Below are 18,232 nucleotides of genomic sequence, written 5' to 3' on the forward strand. Positions count from 1 at the left end.
GGTGGAGCGGGAGAGGGAGAAGCAGTCTCTGCTGAGCAGTGAGCCTGATGGGGGGCTTGATCCCAGGACCCTGAGTTTATGACCTGAGCTGAAGGCAGATGCTTAACCAACTGAGCCACCCAGGTGCCCCGACTCTTGCTCCTTTTATTCAGGGAGTTGCCATGACAACAGGAGGGGCAAAATGAGATATACTGGAAAAGAATCCGCTCATAGTATTTGGGGGTAATTTCTCTCTCCTTACCAGGTCTGATCTAGGAAATTGCCAGACTCCCTGCCATGGCGAGGCTGACGTCATGCTGTCTGTGGCATGTCTGAGATTCTTTTGCCCAAATGGGCTTCTACGTCTTTTATGTTATCCCCAGGGCCCTCAGAGCAATGACTGCCAAAAAGAGGTGGCTGGGATATTCCCCCCAGTGTGTTGCCTGCCCTCACCACGTGTGCCCGTGAGACTGCAGTGTTCTTATTTTCATCTGGTTTACTTTGGTTTCTTTTACTCTGATTCTCACATGGGTGGCAGGTTTAGAAACCACAGTTTCAGCTCATTGTCTGCATCTGCAACAAACCACCGGAGAAGCCAGACAACACCCCTGTGCTCCTGGCCTCATAGGCACCTGAAGTTGCCCTGTTCTGCCTTCAATCATTGCAGGTCTATGGCATCAGGGTGATGTGAAAGGATTTTCAGAAATTCAGATAGTGCAGGAAAGGCTTTTCCCTTGGTCTGGCATGCTCGCTCCTGCACCTTCTTCCTAGACTGAGACAGCCCCCAGGCTCAGGCATCAGCCAGGAGCAGTGCATGGAGAGGACCCAGTGTGTGCAGGACAGCCAGATGGGGAGATCACAGCCCCAGTCCAAGAAGCTGGGGCTCCTGGGTGGCTCAGTCCATTAAGCATCTGACTCTTGGTTTCAACACAGGTCATGAGTTCAAGCCCTGCACTGGGCTCTGCACTGGGCGTGGAGCCTATAAACAAATAAATATCCAAGAGAGCAGCCCAGCAGCAGGACACTTTGACCTCCCTGGAGGTACTCTGGCTGAATCCGTAGCAGAGATTGAACATCTTATGCAATGGTGGAACTCTAGGGGAACTAGGGGGTCATGTTCTGGGAGTATTTCCGAAAATGTATTCCCTGAAATTTGATTCCACAAGGCGTTAAGAGATCCTGGGTTGGAATTTTTAATGTGGATCTTCTCAGAGTTAATACATTATCCAGAGGGGCCATTATGTCCATCCACCCACCTCCTCCCATCCACCCATCCATCCATCCATCCATCCATCCATCCATCCATCCAGTGAGCACCATCCCCTACTCTGAGCCAGGGACCATCCTAGGACCAGGGATACCACATGATACCACAGTTCTTGCTCTCATGGAGCAAGACAGGTGGAGGTCGGCCAGGAGAGGTCAGAGGTGATGGAGGCTACTTGAGCCTGAGCACTCAGTAAAGAGCAGAGAGTCAAGTGGTAGAGTGAGGACCTAAGCCTTGTGGCCTTTGGGGGAGGCTCTCTGCAAGGGAGAGTCCCTGGGAGCACACGTTGGGGAAGAAACACTATTTTGTTCAGCCAGCTGCCTTTTCCGTAGCCATAGAATCCAAAGCCTTTGTTATATGGGGATTTGCCCAGGGTCGCTGTGACCTTGGCAGGAACAGTACGTCGCAGCCCTAATTTGTTTCCTTTTATAAAATGAAGTGTACTGTTATTTTTACATGGTAAGACATACTTCCTATAGCAAATTCAGGACGCCCTGCCATATCCCCACCACCCAGAAGTAGCACTACTGGTTCCTAGCACATTTCCTTCACGTATTTTTTCCTATGCGTACGTTTCCGGATGTGTTTCCCTAGGGCATATACAATAGTGCATATACAACGCTTTATGTTGCTTTCCTCTTGCACCTTTATAAGCATTTTTCCAATGTCATTATAGACTTGTCATAAATAATTCCCATCGGTTGTGTAAACAGGCCGCTGGGACTGTCCAGCCCTCCCACACTCATGATGGTGATGAAGACAAGAAAAACAGGGCCACCCTTACTGAGGGCATCTGTCCCGGGTGTGCCCTCCGCAGCCTCCCTCCTCCTTTTACACAGGCTTGAACCTCTCCCCCGAAAAAACATCCTCCCTGGCCTGTGCTCCACTCCTGATGCTGCAGGTTCCGCCAGGACCCCTTCTCTGCGGGCACCCCATCAACTCCCAGGATCAGCCCCCTCTCCAACGCTGATAAGGCCCAGATCCACATGTCGGACTCAACTTCCTTAGCTTTACCTGTCTATCCATCCACTCACTCACGAGTGCCTTGATCTCATGCTCCAATTCATCCACTTCTTTCCCTAAACCCTGTACTCCAACCTCTCAATAGCCCAAGCCACAATGCATGCAGCCCTCCAGACCCCTCTCACTGCCCGGGCCCCAGCACCAACTTCCAGAAGCATCTCTTACCCCGTGCCAGTCACCGCTGGGTGCGCCCCCACATGTGGTGACCCCTGTAGTACTCCCAACAACCTGTCACGGGGATCCTCCTTCCACAATGAGGAAACTGAAACATAGTTAGTTAGCTTGCTGAGGGCTACACAGCAAGTAAGTCGGGATTTGAACCCATGCAGTCCGGTTTCAGAGTTCATACCCAAACACTGCACCACTCTGCCTCCCTCTCCAAGACTCTGGGAGCCATTTCCCCATGTCCCCATCCCTTCCCACCTGCACTGTTCTGCCCGGGCCGGTGGCATCACTGTTGGGCCACCTGCAGCCACATGGCAGTCAGGGTGAGTCTTCCAAAGGCATCACTCTCTTGCTTAACCTTCAATGGCTCTTAGGAAAAGTTCCCCAAACAGGGCCTGTTTCCTGGTTTCCCGTTTCCTCTACAACACCATCTCCCTCTACTTCCATGGCTGAGCTCCCCTCTGTCCCCAAAGTGCCAACCAGTCCTGACACAGCTCCCTGCCCCCAAGCTCCTCCCCCCCATTTTTCCTCCCAACCACTGTAACATTTGTAACTCAGCTCACAAGTCACTTCTTCCAGGAAGCCTTCCCAGAGTGCCTGACCTGGGTTCCCATCTGTCCATGGGTCTTCCCCTTATCCCATTGAGTTGTAAGTGGAGTTTACTGCCTGTAGCCCTTATGTTGTAAGCTCCCCAAGGCATAAATGCTCTGCTTCATGTCTCCTCACTTTTCTTAGCACAGTGCCTGGTAGGGGACAGGTTACCAGCCAGTGTTAGGTGGATGCGCAAATGGATGGAGCTATGGGCAGTGAGGGGGAGCATGTGGACTTGTATTAGATTCCTAAACCTTTGCCCTTAACCCTGAGTATCTTTTCCTGCTTCCAGTGGCTTACTATTGCAAATGACACTGCGGAGAACAGCTTATCTACTGAGCTTTCCTTTTAGTTAGATTTGCTTCTTCGGGGCAAAAGTCTCAGGATGCAATTACTGCATTTGAGGGCAAAATCATCTCTAGACCCCGGATACGTTTTGCAAGAGTGAGTTCCAAAATTATGGTAGCAATTTGGGAGGCTTTTTCTTTTTTAGCAAATGAATCCTCTGTTTCTAAATGTCTTTCTGGCAAAAGTCGCACAAAGCTATTTTTACCTATAGGCTGTAAACCTCGTCCTTCTGAGAGGAGAAAGTCAGGCGTGCAAGCGGAAACCAGCCACCCGCCTGGGCGCCCATCAGGCCCTGCGCGCTAGCCTAGTTCTTGGCCATTCGGTAAAAAAGCAAGTTTAAATTATGTTCCGAATGAAGAAGAGGGTTTTTTTAAAGAACAAAAACACATGCACGTGCACACACACACACACACTCATACTCATCTCCGTTTGGGGACTAAATGATGAGCATCTTTACAATTCTAAGAGGCCAGACGGTTATCAAAGCAAGTGGATGGTGGGAAAGAGAGAAAAAGAGCTGAAAACAGCCCAGGGGTGTGGGAATCAGCTGGTTTTCAAACTTTGGGCAGCAACAGCTTTCTTCAGATGAAATCTTACAGGAAAACCTCCTCTATGACATGGTTAGGAATGCCCCTGCTTTGGCTGAAGCAGAGTGTGGAGGTGACCAGAAACACTCCTCGGATGTCCACACCCCCACCCCATCCACCTCTCCTTTCTTCCCCACCCCACCCCCACCACCTCCAGCTGCCTCATGGGGGTCCAAAGTCACCATCCAGAATCCAGCCCTGTAGGACACCCACGTCCAGGAGGGCCACACAGTGAGCAGGTACACAGCAAGGTCCACCTGCCTGGGCCTAGCCCCATCCGGGGTGACTCTCCACGTGCTGCCTTGCTGGGAACCGCTCTGCGGCTGTTCACAATCACAGTGCAGAATGTCCTCCGAGGAGGTCCCAGAGATGGCTGGTGTCCCCCAGAGCTCACCTTCTGGGTGCTCCAGCCACTGTGTGGTTTCAGGGTCCAGTCCCAGCTAGGTTCTCCAGTGACCACCTTTCTTAAGAAAATCATCCATTTTGTACAGATCCTCAAATGTATTGAAACAAGACTGCAATAATATTCTCTTGTAATTATTTTCTCATAGAAGTATAGCTGACATCCAACTTTATATTAATGCCAGGTGTATATTAATGGCCCAACAGTTATATACACTGCAAAGCGATGCAATTATTTTATTCTTGTTTGCCCCACGATTGTAAGTCCCTTTCCACTCCTAGTGTTTTGTACTTCTGTTTTTCTGTCTTTTACTTCTTAGTCTTCACGGATTTTCCATTTCCTTTCCTCTTGAAGAAGTGGATTTTACTTTCATTTCTCAGTATTTGTGTTTCTTTCTTTTTTTTTTTCAAGATTTTACTTATTTATTCATGACAGACAGAGAGAGGCAGAGACATAGGCAGAGGGAGAAGCAGACTCACAACAGGGAGCCTGATGGGGGACTCGATCCCAGGACCCTGGGATCATGGCCTGAGCTGAAGGTAGACGCTCAACCACTGAACAACCCGGTCATCCCAGTATTTGTGTTTCTAATTCATTACTTTCAGCTTTCATCTTGATTAGTCCCTCCTCATAATTTTTCAAATTTATTTTGCTGTGTTTTAAGCAGAATGCTTCATGCATGTATACTCTCTGTTGTATAATAAAAATCTGTAAGGTATGCTCCTGCTGTATTCCATAGGTGTTGCTATGACGTTTTCTCATTTTCATTAATTTCTTATTAATTTGTAGTTTTCATTCTGATTTCTTCTTTCAGCTGAAAGTTATCTAGAAGAGTATTTTTACATTTCCAAACTAAATTTTTATTAATTTTTAATGGTTATTTCGAGGTGTCCCTGGATTCTGGTGGAATTTCCAAACTCCAAAGACAATGAGAAACTTCTTTCAGCTTCTGGGAGGAAAAACAGATGGCCTGTGTGTGGAATGCACACCACCACCCACACCACCCTGAAATGTCCGGTCCTAATCTCTGGAACCTGTGAATATGTAGGTTCCATGGCCAAGGGGATTTAAAGTTACAGGTAGAATTTCTTTTTTTTTTTTTTTTAAGGTAGAATTTAAGGTTGCTAATCAGGTGGCTTTAAAATAGGGAGATTACCATGGATCATCCAGGTGTGCCCAATATAATCACAAGGGTCCCTAAGGAGAGGCCTGAGAGGGAAAAGAGGAGGTGAGGGAGATGTGAGCGCAGAGCCAGAAAGCCTTGGCCCATACTTGATTCGTACTTGCCGCTGGCTTTGTAGATGACCCTTCCTGAGGAGCCCTGAGCCAAGAAATGCAGGAAGCCTCTAGAAGCTGGAAAAGACAAGGAACAGATTCTCCCCTGGCGCACAGCCCTTCGGGCACCTACTGTTTCAGTCCAGTGAGACCCGTGTCAGACTTCCAACCTCCAGAACTAGAAGAGAACGCGTGTGTTTTGTTTGAAGCCAGCAAGGTTTGGTCATCTGTGTGGCAGCGATAGGAAGCTAATACATCATGTAAAGAGAGACTCAGACTGGTTATTTGGCTGCTTATCTGCAATTTGAAACTAGAAGTTTGCAGATTTCTGAGAAAAGGGAATTGCAGGCCTAAAATCCTTTCTGGCTAAGGATCTCATCCGCGTGGGAGAGAAAAACAGGCATTTCTACCAGTTTGTGTCTAAATGTGTATCTTTCTACACTAATCCTCCCAAACACCTGGTGAGCTCTCTTTTTTCAAACAGCTTTATTGAGATGTAATTCACATTCCATGCAATTCACCCACTTAAGGAATGCTATTCAGTGGGTTTTAGTATATTCCAGGAGCCTTGCAACCATCACCACTATGTAATTTTAGAATATTTTCATCACCCCAAAAAGAAACCCCATACTCCCTGGCAGTGTATTCATCTCCTAGGGCTGCCACAGCAAAGCATCACAGGCTGGGGGCTAAACAACAGACACTTATCCCCCCACAGTTCTGGGGGCTGGAAGTCTGTGATCCACCTGCCAACAGGGTTGATTTCCACTGAGGCCTTTCCCTGTGGCTTGCAAATGGCCACCTTCTTGAGGTGTCCTCACATCACCTTTTTTCTGTTCCTGGTGTTTCTCTGTGGGGCCTAATCTCCTTTCCTTAAAAGGACATTAGGGCCCACACTAAAGGCCTCGTTTTAACCTAATTACCTTTTTTTTTTTTTTTTTTTTTATGATAGTCACACACAGAGAGAGAGAGAGAGAGAGAGAGAGAGAGGGGCAGAGACACAGGCAGAGGGAGAAGCAGGCTCCATGCACCGGGAGCCCGATGTGGGATTCGATCCTAGGTCTCCAGGATCGTGCCCTGGGCCAAAGGCAGGCACTAAACCGCTGCGCCACCCAGGGATCCCTAACCTAATTATCTTTTTAAAGATCCTATCTCCAAATACATTCTGAGGTGCTGGGGGATAGGGCTTCAACATTGGGGGAACACAGTCCAGTTCATAACAGGTCATTATTTCCTATATGTACCCCCCCCCCCCCGCAACTGCTAATTACCTTCTGCCTCTGAGGATTTACCTTTTCTGGACATTTCCTATAAATGGAATCATATGATATGTGGCCTTTTGTGACTCGTTTCTTTCCCTTAGCATCATATTTATAAGATTTATCAATGTTGTAGCATGAATCAGTACTGTGTTGCTTTTTATTGCCAAAAAAATACCATTGTATGGATAGACCACATCTAGTTTATCTGTTCATCAGTTGTTGATGGACAGCTGGGTTGTTTCCACTTTTTGGTTATTATGAATGCTGCTATGAACATTTGTGTACAAGTTACTATGTGGATGTATGCTTTCATTTCTCTGGGGCATATACCTAGGAGTGGTTACAACACAAACTTAACCAGGTTATGTTGTAACTCTGTTGGTGAATAAAGAATTGCCAATCTGTTTCCAAAGTGGTTGCACCATTTTACAATCCCACTAGAACGTATGAGGCTTCCAATTTCTCCCTATCGCCAACTTTATTTTCCTTTTTAAATTTTCCTTTATTATGATAACTTTTTATTTATAGGCATCCTAGTGAAAGTGAAATGGTATCTCATTGCAGGGTTTTTCTCCCATTCTGTGGGTTGTCTTTTCACTTCGATAGTATCATCTGTAGCAAAAGTTTTTTTTTTTTTTTAAAGATTTTATTTATTTATTTTTTTTTTTAAATTTTTATTTATTTATGATAGTCACACACACACAGAGAGAGAGAGAGAGGCAGAGACACAGGCAGAGGGAGAAGCAGGCTCCATGCACCGGGAGCCCGACGTGGGATTCGATCCCGGGTCTCCAGGATCGCGCCCTGGGCCAAAGGCAGGTGCTAAACCGCTGCGCCACCCAGGGATCCCAGCAAAAGTTTTTAATGTTGATAAAATCCAATGTATCTAGTTGTTTTTTTTTTTTTTTTTGGTTGCTTGTACTTTTTTGGTATCACATGTAGTTATGATAGTTATAAAGTTATAAAGATTTACACATATGTTTTCTTCTAAGGGTTTTATAGTTTTGCCTCTTCCATTTAGGACTATGAGTCATTTTAAGGTAATTGTTCCATATGACGTGAAATATCCAACTTCATTCTTTTGTCTGTGGATTTCTAGCTGTTCAGAACCATTTACTGAAGACTCCCCTTTCCTCCACTGAATTATCTTAGCACTCTTGTTAAAAATTAACTGCAAATAAATGTAAGGGTTCATTTCTGAACTCTCAACTTGACTCCATCAATCGATATCTATCTATATCCATATCTATATCTATACCTATATCTACCTATATCCATAAGCCAGTACCATACTTGCTAATTATAGCTTTGCAGTAACTTTGGAAATCAGGTAATATGAATCCTCCAACTTTGTTTTTCTTTAAGATTGTTTTAGCTGTTCTAGGTCTTTTGCATGTACAAATGAATTTTAGAATCAGCTTGCTAATTTCTGGAAAAAGGGGGATTTTGACAGGGACTACACTGAGCCTGTAGATCAATTTGGGGACTATTGCCATCTTCATAATACTAAGTCTTCCAATCCATGAATATGGGATGTCTTTCCATTTATTTAGGTCTTCTTTCATTTCTTTCAGTGACATTTTGTAGTCTTCAGTGCACATCTTACACTTCTTTTATCAAATTTATTCCTAAATCTTTTAGTTTTTGATGTTATTGTAAGTAGACTTGTTTTCTTAATTTGATTTTCAAATTGTTCATAGCAAGTGTATAGAAATGCAATTGCTTTGGATATTGATCTTGCATCCTACAACCTTACTGAACTGTTTTTGGTTTTAATAATTTTTTAGTGGATTCCTTAAGATTTGCTGTACACAGTACCATGCCATCTGCAAAAAGAGATAGTTTTACTTCTTCCTTCTCAATGGAATGCTTCCCCTGCCCCCCTTGCCTAATTATTTTCAGGACAATATTGAAAAGCAGTGGAGAGGGTAGATAATCTTGTGTTGTTCCTGATCTTAGAAAAAGCAGCCAGTCTTCTGATGAGCTCTTTTGACCTAAAAACTCGATTGTGTCCTCAATTATGACTTTTCCTCCTTCCATTCCTTTTGGAATTCTTACTATTGGGAAGTTAGATCTCTTGAATCTGTCATTTAAGTGTTTCATTTTATCAGTGATAATTTTCATTTCTTTCTTTTGTACTCTGTCTGCTTGTGAAGTAATTTTTTTCATTTGATCTTCTAGGGCCTGAGTCATCAAACTATGGCCTGCAGGCCCACTCCAGCCTGCCACCTGTTTCTGTAAATAAAATTTTATTGCAACACAGTCACATCTATTCATTTGTGGATTGTCTATGGCTCCCTTTAAACTACAATGGCCTCATAGAGTAGTTATGACAAAGACTGAATGACCTACAAAAAGCCAAAAATATTTATTATCTGGCCCTTTGCAGGAAAAGTGTGCCAACCTTAGTTTTAGATTAATGTCTTTTCTGTTTTTCACTACCTCTAATTAATTTTTTCCAATTTTGAAATAATAATGCTTATTCCCAAGAATTACTTTATGTTCCTATATTGCTTTCATGCAAGATTTTTTTTTTTTATGATAGTCACACAGAGAGAGAGAGAGAATGAGGCAGAGACATAGGCAGAGGGAGAAGCAGGCTCCATGCACCGGGACCCCGACGTGGGATACTATCCCGGGTCTCCAGGATCCCGCCCTGGGCCAAAGGCAGGTGTCAAACCTCTGCGCCACCCAGGGATCCCATGCAAGATCTTTTTGACTCTCTATCATTCCCTCCATTGGCCATGCCACTTGCTGACCACTCAGCTTGGGAGAACGTCATGTAAGGAGATCGAAGCCTTCAAATTTCCCAAGTCCCCTAAAATGTGTGCTCAGAGGCCCAGGCCTCCTGGCCCTACAAAGGCCTGGCTGTCAGGATCTCTAAGCAGGTGTGAGAGAGCTGACAGGGAGGAGTGGCCAGGGAGTTTCTTCCCCAGGGATGACAGTGGACACCACGGCAAGCTGGGACCTGATCTCCCGGGCTGGGAAGGCCCAGGGAGGTTGGGCATCCCTAAGGTGTGGCTGGGTGGGGCATTCTTTCCCAAAAGCCTTGGGGCTCCTGGGAAACAGTTATCAGCAACTCTCTCCAGGGTTGCTGGCTAGGGTGACCTGAGGGATGCACTTGGCTCGGTTTTCTGAACTTAATTAAGTGGGAACACTCAGGCAGCCTGGGATAGCAGGATGGAGCTCCAGTCTCCTCCCGAAAAGCAGGCCTTCTCCCACCTGGGTCCTCAGTCTGCTTCTCCCATTGCAAAGAGTGCCTCTAAGAAGTTGACCTCTGCTGGAAGGGGTACCCAAAGTCCCCCTCTCTAGCCCCCCAACACACAGCTGACCAAGCTGCCCCTTGGTTGGTCCAGGCCTTTGAGACACTCATCAGGAAGCTAGAGTCATCCCCATATGACCACTACAGGCCCCTCTCCCAAAAGGTGCCCCTTCCTGAGCCTTCAAAGTGAAAGATGATCTTAAGGAGGGTTGCTTTTTGAGGCCAGTCATCCTTGAGTGTGGGGAAGGCAAAATGGGATAGAAGCAATTTCTGTTTCCTGCCAGATGGAAGAGCACAGGCAGGAGCTGTGGCTTCCAAAATGTAATGCCTGCAGGCTTGTCCCTACCTCCTATAGGCACTGTTTGGATGAGGGCAAAGAGCCCACAAGGTCTCCTCACTTCTATGCTGTAACAGACATGGGGTCAAAGAGGAATAAGACCTGCTTGCTGCCCTCCCAAAGTTCAGTCTTGTGAGGGAGTTGGCAAGTAAAAAGACCATCCAATATGGGATGGTGAAGGTGTGATGGGTCTGACCCCCCAAGCCCCAAAGCAGTTTGGAGGATGGTGCATGCAGCTCTGTGGGAAGGGGGCGCTGAGGGGTCTGGGAGAGAGGTGACACACTGGGTGGGAGTTGAAGGTGGTCTGCCAGGTAGACAGAGGCAGTGTGCTGGGCCTCAGCAAGGCAGAGACATATAGGTGCTCAAGAAACCTTGAATGAAGGAGTGCTTGAAAACAAACTGTGTTATATTTAAGGAAAACACTGTTGGTAATAAGTGAGTTGGGCAATGAGGTTAATGGTGTGAGGGAGGATTTTCAAAAAAAGGTGCAGTGTTACGGGTGGTCCCCAAGGTCAATAAGATACCTGTCATCTTCAAAGAAGCACATCTTCACTTTGGGTTCTGGCATGAATTAGTAATTTACTTATGCTGTCAATATAAATCAGACACGGTCTTGTTGGTGAATCATCAAAAGCAACTGTGTTTCTTTGGATTATTTGTGGTGAGTGAGGTTTGTTTTGGCAACACCAAGAGAGAGAGAAGATGGTCCACAGGCTTGGTTCCTCAAGAGTGACCCCAGGATGGAAAAGCTTCAAGAAACAAGGAGGGATCAGGGGATTATGGAGGCAGTCCTGAAACTTGGAATGTGTGTTCATCTGGCTCTTTATCTGCTGGTCCGTGTCATCACCAGGCTTCAGTTTCACCCTCTGGACAGGAGGTTAGACAAATACCCATTGAGCATTTCCTGGTTCTTTTATGTGTCTGCGGCTCTACGACGAGCCTGGGCTAACAGCAGAAAGCCTGTCTTTCCTGCCTCCCCCACAAATGGGAAAACCAGTCTGGGAGGGCCTCCCAGTTGCCCCATGGGTAGTCGGCCTGGCTATGTGCCCTACACCCAAACACCTCATGTGTCATAAAGTCACTGACTTTGGTGAGCAATCTTTCAAGTCCAAGGACAGGCGACCTCCAGAGACAAATCATATCGGGGTCACACATGTCAAAAATAATGTTAATTTTCTTTTTTATCAGAAGAATGTAAAACATGAATTCATGTACCTTTAAGGAATAAGGACAATTGGAAATGTGCTAAGTAGATTGGTTTCAAAACCTGCATGGTTAAGGGGGAGGGGAAGGAGAGGCAGGAGTGAGGCTGCTGGTAGAGGGTGGAAAGGCTCTTTTCAGGAGCCTACGTTGTGCTGTTCCTCAGCAGTGCCTACAAGAATGTAGGAGTCCCATCTGTGGGGTGAGAAAGGCAGGCTCAGAAAGGTCTACACTGCTGGTGGAGCAGCAACACATGGAGCTCTCCTTCATCAGCATCCTGGGCTGGGTAGGCAAAACCCAACACCCATTCGTGGAGAAGCAGGGCTCCGCTTAGGGCGCCAGGAGTCCCTACCTGCCCTCCCCAGCCCTTCCTGCTTCTCATAAAGCCCTCTGAGGAACAAACCCCAGATCCAAGAAATGATCTCGCCAGGAGCCCAACTGCTGATCTTGTGAATTCACTGAGTGATGTTGGAGCCCTTTTACTTTCTTGGTATTCCATACCCCCATCTTCTACCAACAGAAGGATTTGCAGGTCCTTTCCAGTATCACTATTCTCTAGTCCTCCTGTCTTTATTGTTCCAGGATATTGGGAGTTAGTGGGAAAGGCTGACAAGGGGTGCATGCCCCTCACCTTTGATGCTACTGTTCTACAGTAAATATACTACCAACATGGTCCGGTGACCCTTTTCCAGTTACAGGGCAGTCTCAACTTGTCAGACTCCAAGGCAGCAGGGAGGTCAGAGTGGGCCACAAGCTTCAATTTAAACCAAGTTGGGAATAAACAGGCCAATATCCCGGAGGGCCTGGGAGAGGGGGGGGGGGTGTTCACCCACAGCCAGAAATGCACTGACCAAGGGTAACACTGCCTCTGCAGAGCAACCTGCATGTCTCCAAGTGCCCCGGAGCTTGTAGTGATGTTCAGTGTCTAACACGTCTCCCCTATAGCAGAGAGCCACCTCTGACCCTGGCAGGAGAAAGACAAATAAGGCAAGAAGGAGCCTAAACTCTCTCCACCTGCTAACAGGACTATGGGGGATCGATGTGATCTTTTCGGTTTGAAGACTCCAGCCCAAACAAATAGGGAGAAAGTGAAAATGTGACAACCAGTCACTAAGGAACTCATGACAAGTGGATGGTGAGGGAGAGGCAGGGGGTAGGGAGGGGAAGAAGCACCTGGAGACCCACCCTGCCACCAGTGAGAAGTGCGTCCAACTACAGCGGACTAGAACGATTGGAGTCAGAGAAATCCTGGCTGGAGAACTAGCTCCCCCACCTCCTATATCTTGGGCAAAATCACATACCTCACAAAGCCTCTTCATGTGGGCCAGGAGTCAAATAGCGACCCTTTCCCGCCCTCTTGCTAAATGCCAGACTTCTCCAGACGCTTGATAGGCTCTTTTTTGGACCCAATCTTTAAGAAGGTAGCTATAGCTTCAATGTTACTGTGACACACAGGAGAGGGAGCATCCACTGCAAGATTGAGAAAGCATGACCATCGGGGAGTGGGACCCCGAAAGGTCTCCAGGCAGCGGTGAGGATCGCGCTAACGTTCAGGAAGGACGCGAATTGGACAACATGCTTCATGCTGTGATTTTTCACAGGCTTGGTTTGGGGGCGCCGGATGGGGCTCCCATTGGGTTAGGGGAGGTCCTCCGGTCCCAGACCTGGTAAAGGGCTCGGTGGTCGGTGACGTCGAGCTCGCCCCCCTCCGCCGGATCCCGGCCGCCCGCCCCCGCGTCCGAGCACTTGGGGCGCGCCACCACTACAGCGGGAAGCCTCCGGCCGGGCCACCGACGCCCGCGCACTAAGCGCCCTGGGTGGATGCTGGGGGCGCCCCGCGCGGGGTGGGGCTCTGCGCTCCACGTGCCGACCTGGCGCCCCGCCCCCGGCCCCGCTCCTGTCGGCCTCCGTCTAAGCCCCGCCCCCCGCGGCTGGTCATTCCCGGGAAGCCCAATCCCCGCAGCGCGGCCCCTCAAGCTCCGCCCCGTCCTCGGCCCCGCCCCCCGGCCCCGCCCCTCGGCCCGCCCCAATCGGCCTCCGCCTAAGCCCCGCCCCCGCGGCTCGTCCTTCCCGGGGAGCCCAATCCCCGCAGCGCGGCCCCAAGCTCCGCCCCCTCGCCCCGCCCCGCCTCCGCCTAAGCCCCGCCCCCCGAGGCGCGTCCTTCCCGGGAAGCCCAATCCCCGCAGCGCGGCCCCAAGCTCCGCCCCGCCTCCGCCTAAGCCCCGCCCCCCGAGGCGCGTCCTTCCCGGGAAGCCCAATCCCCGCAGCGCGGCCCCAAGCCCCGCCCCGCCCCTCCGGGCCGTCCTCCGCGAGAAGCCCCGCCCCTCGCAGCCCCTGGCTCAGGCTCCCGGAGGCGCGGGCGGTGGGGCCCCGCGCCTTTTGTGTCGGGCTCGGGCCGCGGCGCGCGCTCTCCCCGCGGCGGCCGGGGGCGGCGGGCAGCACGCGCACCCCCTCGGCGGGCGGAGGGGCCCCGTCGGTCCCGGCTCGCGGCGGAGCTCGCCCGCGCGCCCCCGCCCGCCCCCTCGGCGGTCCCCGCGCCCGCCCGGGCCGGCGCCCCGCGTCTCGGCGCGTGCACCCCTCCGCCCCCGCCCCCGCCCCCGCCCCTCCGCCCCCGGCGGCGCGCACACGCCGGCCCGGGCACGCGCCCGCCAAGATGGCAGGGGCCGGGGCCCAGCTGTCAGGCGCCGCCGCCGCAGCCCGTCCCCGCAGCTAGCGGCCCGGACGCCCGCCCGAGAAGATGCGCCCCCGCTGCCCCCCGCAGCCCAGCGAGACGCGGAGCCGCCGCGCCCGGGGCCGGCTCCCCCGCTAACGCCCCGCGCCCCGCGCCGCGCCCCCGGCCCCGCGCGCCCGCCCCGGCAGCGACAATGAGGTGAGTCGGGCGGGCGGCGCGGGGGCGGCGGCGGGGGGGCCTCGGGGCGGTGTGGGGGCGTCGAGGACGGCGGGCGGGGCAGGGGGGGCGGCGAGGGGGGCACCTGCGGGGCGGGGCGGGGCGGGCACCTGAGCGGCGGGGCGGGCACCTGCGCGGCGGGGGGGGCACCTGAGCGGCGGGGGGGCACCTGCGGGGCGGCGAGGGGGGCACCTGAGCGGCGGGACGGGCACCTGCGGGACGCGGGGGGACACCTGCGGAGTTGGGGGGGGACCTGGGGGCGCGGGGGCGGGGCACCTGCGGGGGGGGGGCACCTGCGGGGCGGCGAGGGGGGCACCTGCGCGGCGGGACGGGCACCTGCGGGGCTCGGGGGGGGGGGACACCTGCGGGGCGCGGGGGCGGGGCACCTGCGGGGCGGCGAGGGGGGGCACCTGCGCGGCGGGACGGGCACCTGCGGGGCTGGGGGGGGGCACCTGCGGGGCGCGGGGGCGGGGCACCTGCGCGGCGGGACGGGCACCTGCGGGGCGGGGGGAAGACCTGCGAGGCCGTGGGCGGGGGCACCTGCGAGGCGAGGGGGGCGTCCAGGCCGGCGGGCAGGTGTGGCGGCTCCGGGCCGCGGCCCCTCGGCCTCCCTCCCCCACCCCTGACGGCGCTGCGAGCCGGGCTCCCGCTGTCCCGGGAGCCGATTTCCCTGGCCCGCTCCCCTCCCGCCCCCCTTGCTTGGCCTCAGGCGCTCCGGGGAAGTGCAGGACCCCCCCACCCCCCCACCCCAGCCGGGGCTCTGCGGGCGCCCCCGAGCCGGCATTCCTCCTCCAGAGGTAACCCGACCCTGCCTTGTGGGATCAGCACCTCCTTGCCTTTTTTCCTGTGTGATTTTACGTTCTGAACGCCCATCCCAGCCCATCCCATCGCACCTACGGTGTCTGTGGTTTCATCTTGCTTGTTTTCCCAACTTTATAGGAACGAAGCGATGCGATAAGTGTTCTTTTGTGTCTGGTTTCGCTCAGGTTGTTTTTGAGATTCATCCATTTTCTTATTGATCTGCAGTATGCCACTGTATGGGTGCATCACAGTTTTTCCGTCACACTGTTGGTGGACGTTTGGATTGTGCCTTTTGGCCCTGCTGAATACACTTCAGTGCCTCCCCGTGCACTCCTGTCTGTGGAGTATATACCCAGCGGTGGAATTTCGGGGTCAAAAGATAGGCATATCTTCAAATTTAACAGAAAATACCAAGTTTCCAAAGTGTGTGACCGATTTACACTCCTTCCAGCAAGCGTGAGAGAGTTCTTGTGCTCTGCGTCCTTGCAAGCACTAGATATTGTCGGCCTTAAATTTTAGCCATCCTGGAAAGTGTGGAGTGGTATCTCCTTGTGGTTTTAAAATTGTAGTTTCTTGGGGCACTTGGGTGGCTCAGTGGTTGAGCATCTGATTTTGGCTCAGGTTGTGATCCCAGGGCCCTGGGATAGAGTCCCCATATCCAGCTCCCCGTGGGGAGTCTGCTTCTCCCTCTGCTCATATCTCTGCCTCTCTTTGTCTCTCATGAATAAATAAATAAAATCTTTTTTGAAAATTGTAGTTTCAAGGCAGCCCGGGTGGCTCAGCGGTTTAGTGCCGCCTTCAGCCCAGGGCGTGATCCTGGAGACCCAGGATGTAGTCCCACGTCAGGCTCCCTGCATGGAGTCTGCTTCTCCCTCTGCCTGTGTCTCTGCCTCCCTCTCTCTCTCTCTCTCTCTGTCTCATGAATAAATAAAATCTTTAAAAATAAAAAAAAAAAACAATTGTAGTTTCTCACGACTGATGAGGTCATGTTTATTTGGTAGCCTCTTTTATGAAGTGCCTGTTCAGATGTTTTGCCCAGTTGTTTTTTGGAGGGGGGTATTACATGTCTTTTCTCCCCTAATTTGTAGTTCTGTTCCAAAATCAGGAAGATCGATTCTTAAAACACCTTGCAGAAATCTTGCTATTTTGTGTTCAAATTAAGATCTGCAGTCCACTTCGAATTTGATTTGTGTAACTGTGTATGTGTGTGTAATTTTTCATTGATTTTGTGTGTGTGTGTGTGTGTGTGTGGAAAAGGGGGTTACATTTCATTTTTACCAGCATCATTTATTTTAGCACTGATCAAAAAGGTCACCCCCCCTTCCCCCCCCTCCCCCCGTAGCTCTTCAGTGCTGCCTTTGTCACTTTCCAGACTTCCATATAGGACCATTTCTTTCCACCTGATGTATTCCTTTAGTGCAGGTCTGGGATTCTTACAGTGTTTGCAAATGTCATTATTTACATCACATTAAAAAAAATAGCTTAATTGAGATACAATTCACACAGCATAAAATTTGCTCATTTAAAGTACACAGTTCAGGGGTGCCTGGGTGGCTCTGCTGTTTGAGCGTCTGCCTTCAGCTTAGGTCATCATCCCAGCCTCCTTGGACAGAGCGCCACATCAGGCTTCCTGCTCAGTGGAGGGTCTGTTTCTCCTTCTCCCTCTGCCTGTGGCTCTCCCTGCTTGTGCCTGCTCTCTCTTTTTCAAGTAAATAAGTAAAATCTTAAAAAAAAAAAAAAAGGGTATACAGGTCAGTTGCTTTTAAGTATCTTTAGAGTTCTGCAATGATTACCACGATCTGATTTTAGAACGTTTTCCTCCATTGTGAAGGTCCTTTTAGGTACTTACAGAATTCTTGGTTTGCCGTTGTTTTCCTTAAGCATTTCAAAGATACTTCATTATCTCTGACTTGGATTGTTTCTATTGAGAAGCCACTAAATCTGTCAATTCTCTTCAAAGTAGTCTTTTTCTCTGGATGCTTTTAAAATGTTTCTTTGTCTTTGGTTTTCAACTTTTCTGTGCTGTCCCTGATATTATTTTTTTTTTTACTTATAATTGGGGTGCTTAGGGCTTCTTGAGTCTGTATCCTGACATCTTCCCTTAGTTTTAGAAGTCACCAGCCATTAGTACTTCAAATATTGCTTCCGTCTCACCTTTTTTTTCTGGGTCTGCAATTGCACATGTTAGATCATTCACTGGATTTTCTGTCTCAACCTTTTTTCTCTGTTTTCTATTTGTCTCTGTCCTTCATCCTGCATATCTCCTCACTTACTTTTTTTTTTTTGGTCTGCTATAAATGATCTCTTAAACAATTAAGGGTGAGTTTCTTGGTTTGGGTTTATTTATTTATTTATTTATTTATTTATTTATTTATTTTAGCATCCCACATGTGGCTCAGACTCACAACCCCAAGATCAAGAGTCACATGCTTTACCCCCTGAGCCAGCTAGGCACCCCTCAGTTGAATTTTTCATTTCAGTTATATATCTTTTAATTCTTTAATTTCCATTGGGTTTTCTTTTTATCTGTTTACCATTATCTGCCAAAATTATCAACCTTGTCTTTTATCTTCTTGAATATGGTATACATAATTATTTTAAAATTTGTCCAATTATGGCACTATTTGTGAGTCCTGTCCAAAGTCTGTTTTCTCTTGGTTTTCTTTCGTTTAGTCTTATCTCCTTATATACCTAGTTTTTGGTTGTTGTTTTTTTTTTTAATTTTGTGCTGGACATGGAATTTGCATAATTGTTAGTAGAAATCATTTGAGAACTAAGAGGATGTTTTCCTCTGCCAAAGATAATTCAGGGGATCCCTGGGTGGCGCAGCGGTTTGGCGCCTGCC

General features: G+C 49.9%; 1 protein-coding gene across 1 annotated transcript in view; it reads left to right on the forward strand.

Annotated features, from left to right (window-relative positions):
- The first annotated feature begins 14,334 nt into the window (after nucleotides 1–14,334).
- Nucleotides 14,335–18,232, forward strand: part of EVL (Enah/Vasp-like) — a 147,213-nt gene continuing 143,315 nt past the window's right edge. The window contains exon 1 of the mRNA XM_077910582.1: nucleotides 14,335–14,568. Coding sequence (XP_077766708.1) covers nucleotides 14,564–14,568 — 5 coding nt within the window. The 5' untranslated portion in view covers nucleotides 14,335–14,563. The remainder of the gene's footprint in view (nucleotides 14,569–18,232) is intronic.

This window comes from Canis aureus, chromosome 9, assembly GCF_053574225.1.
Source record: "Canis aureus isolate CA01 chromosome 9, VMU_Caureus_v.1.0, whole genome shotgun sequence".
NCBI lineage: Eukaryota > Metazoa > Chordata > Mammalia > Carnivora > Canidae > Canis > Canis aureus.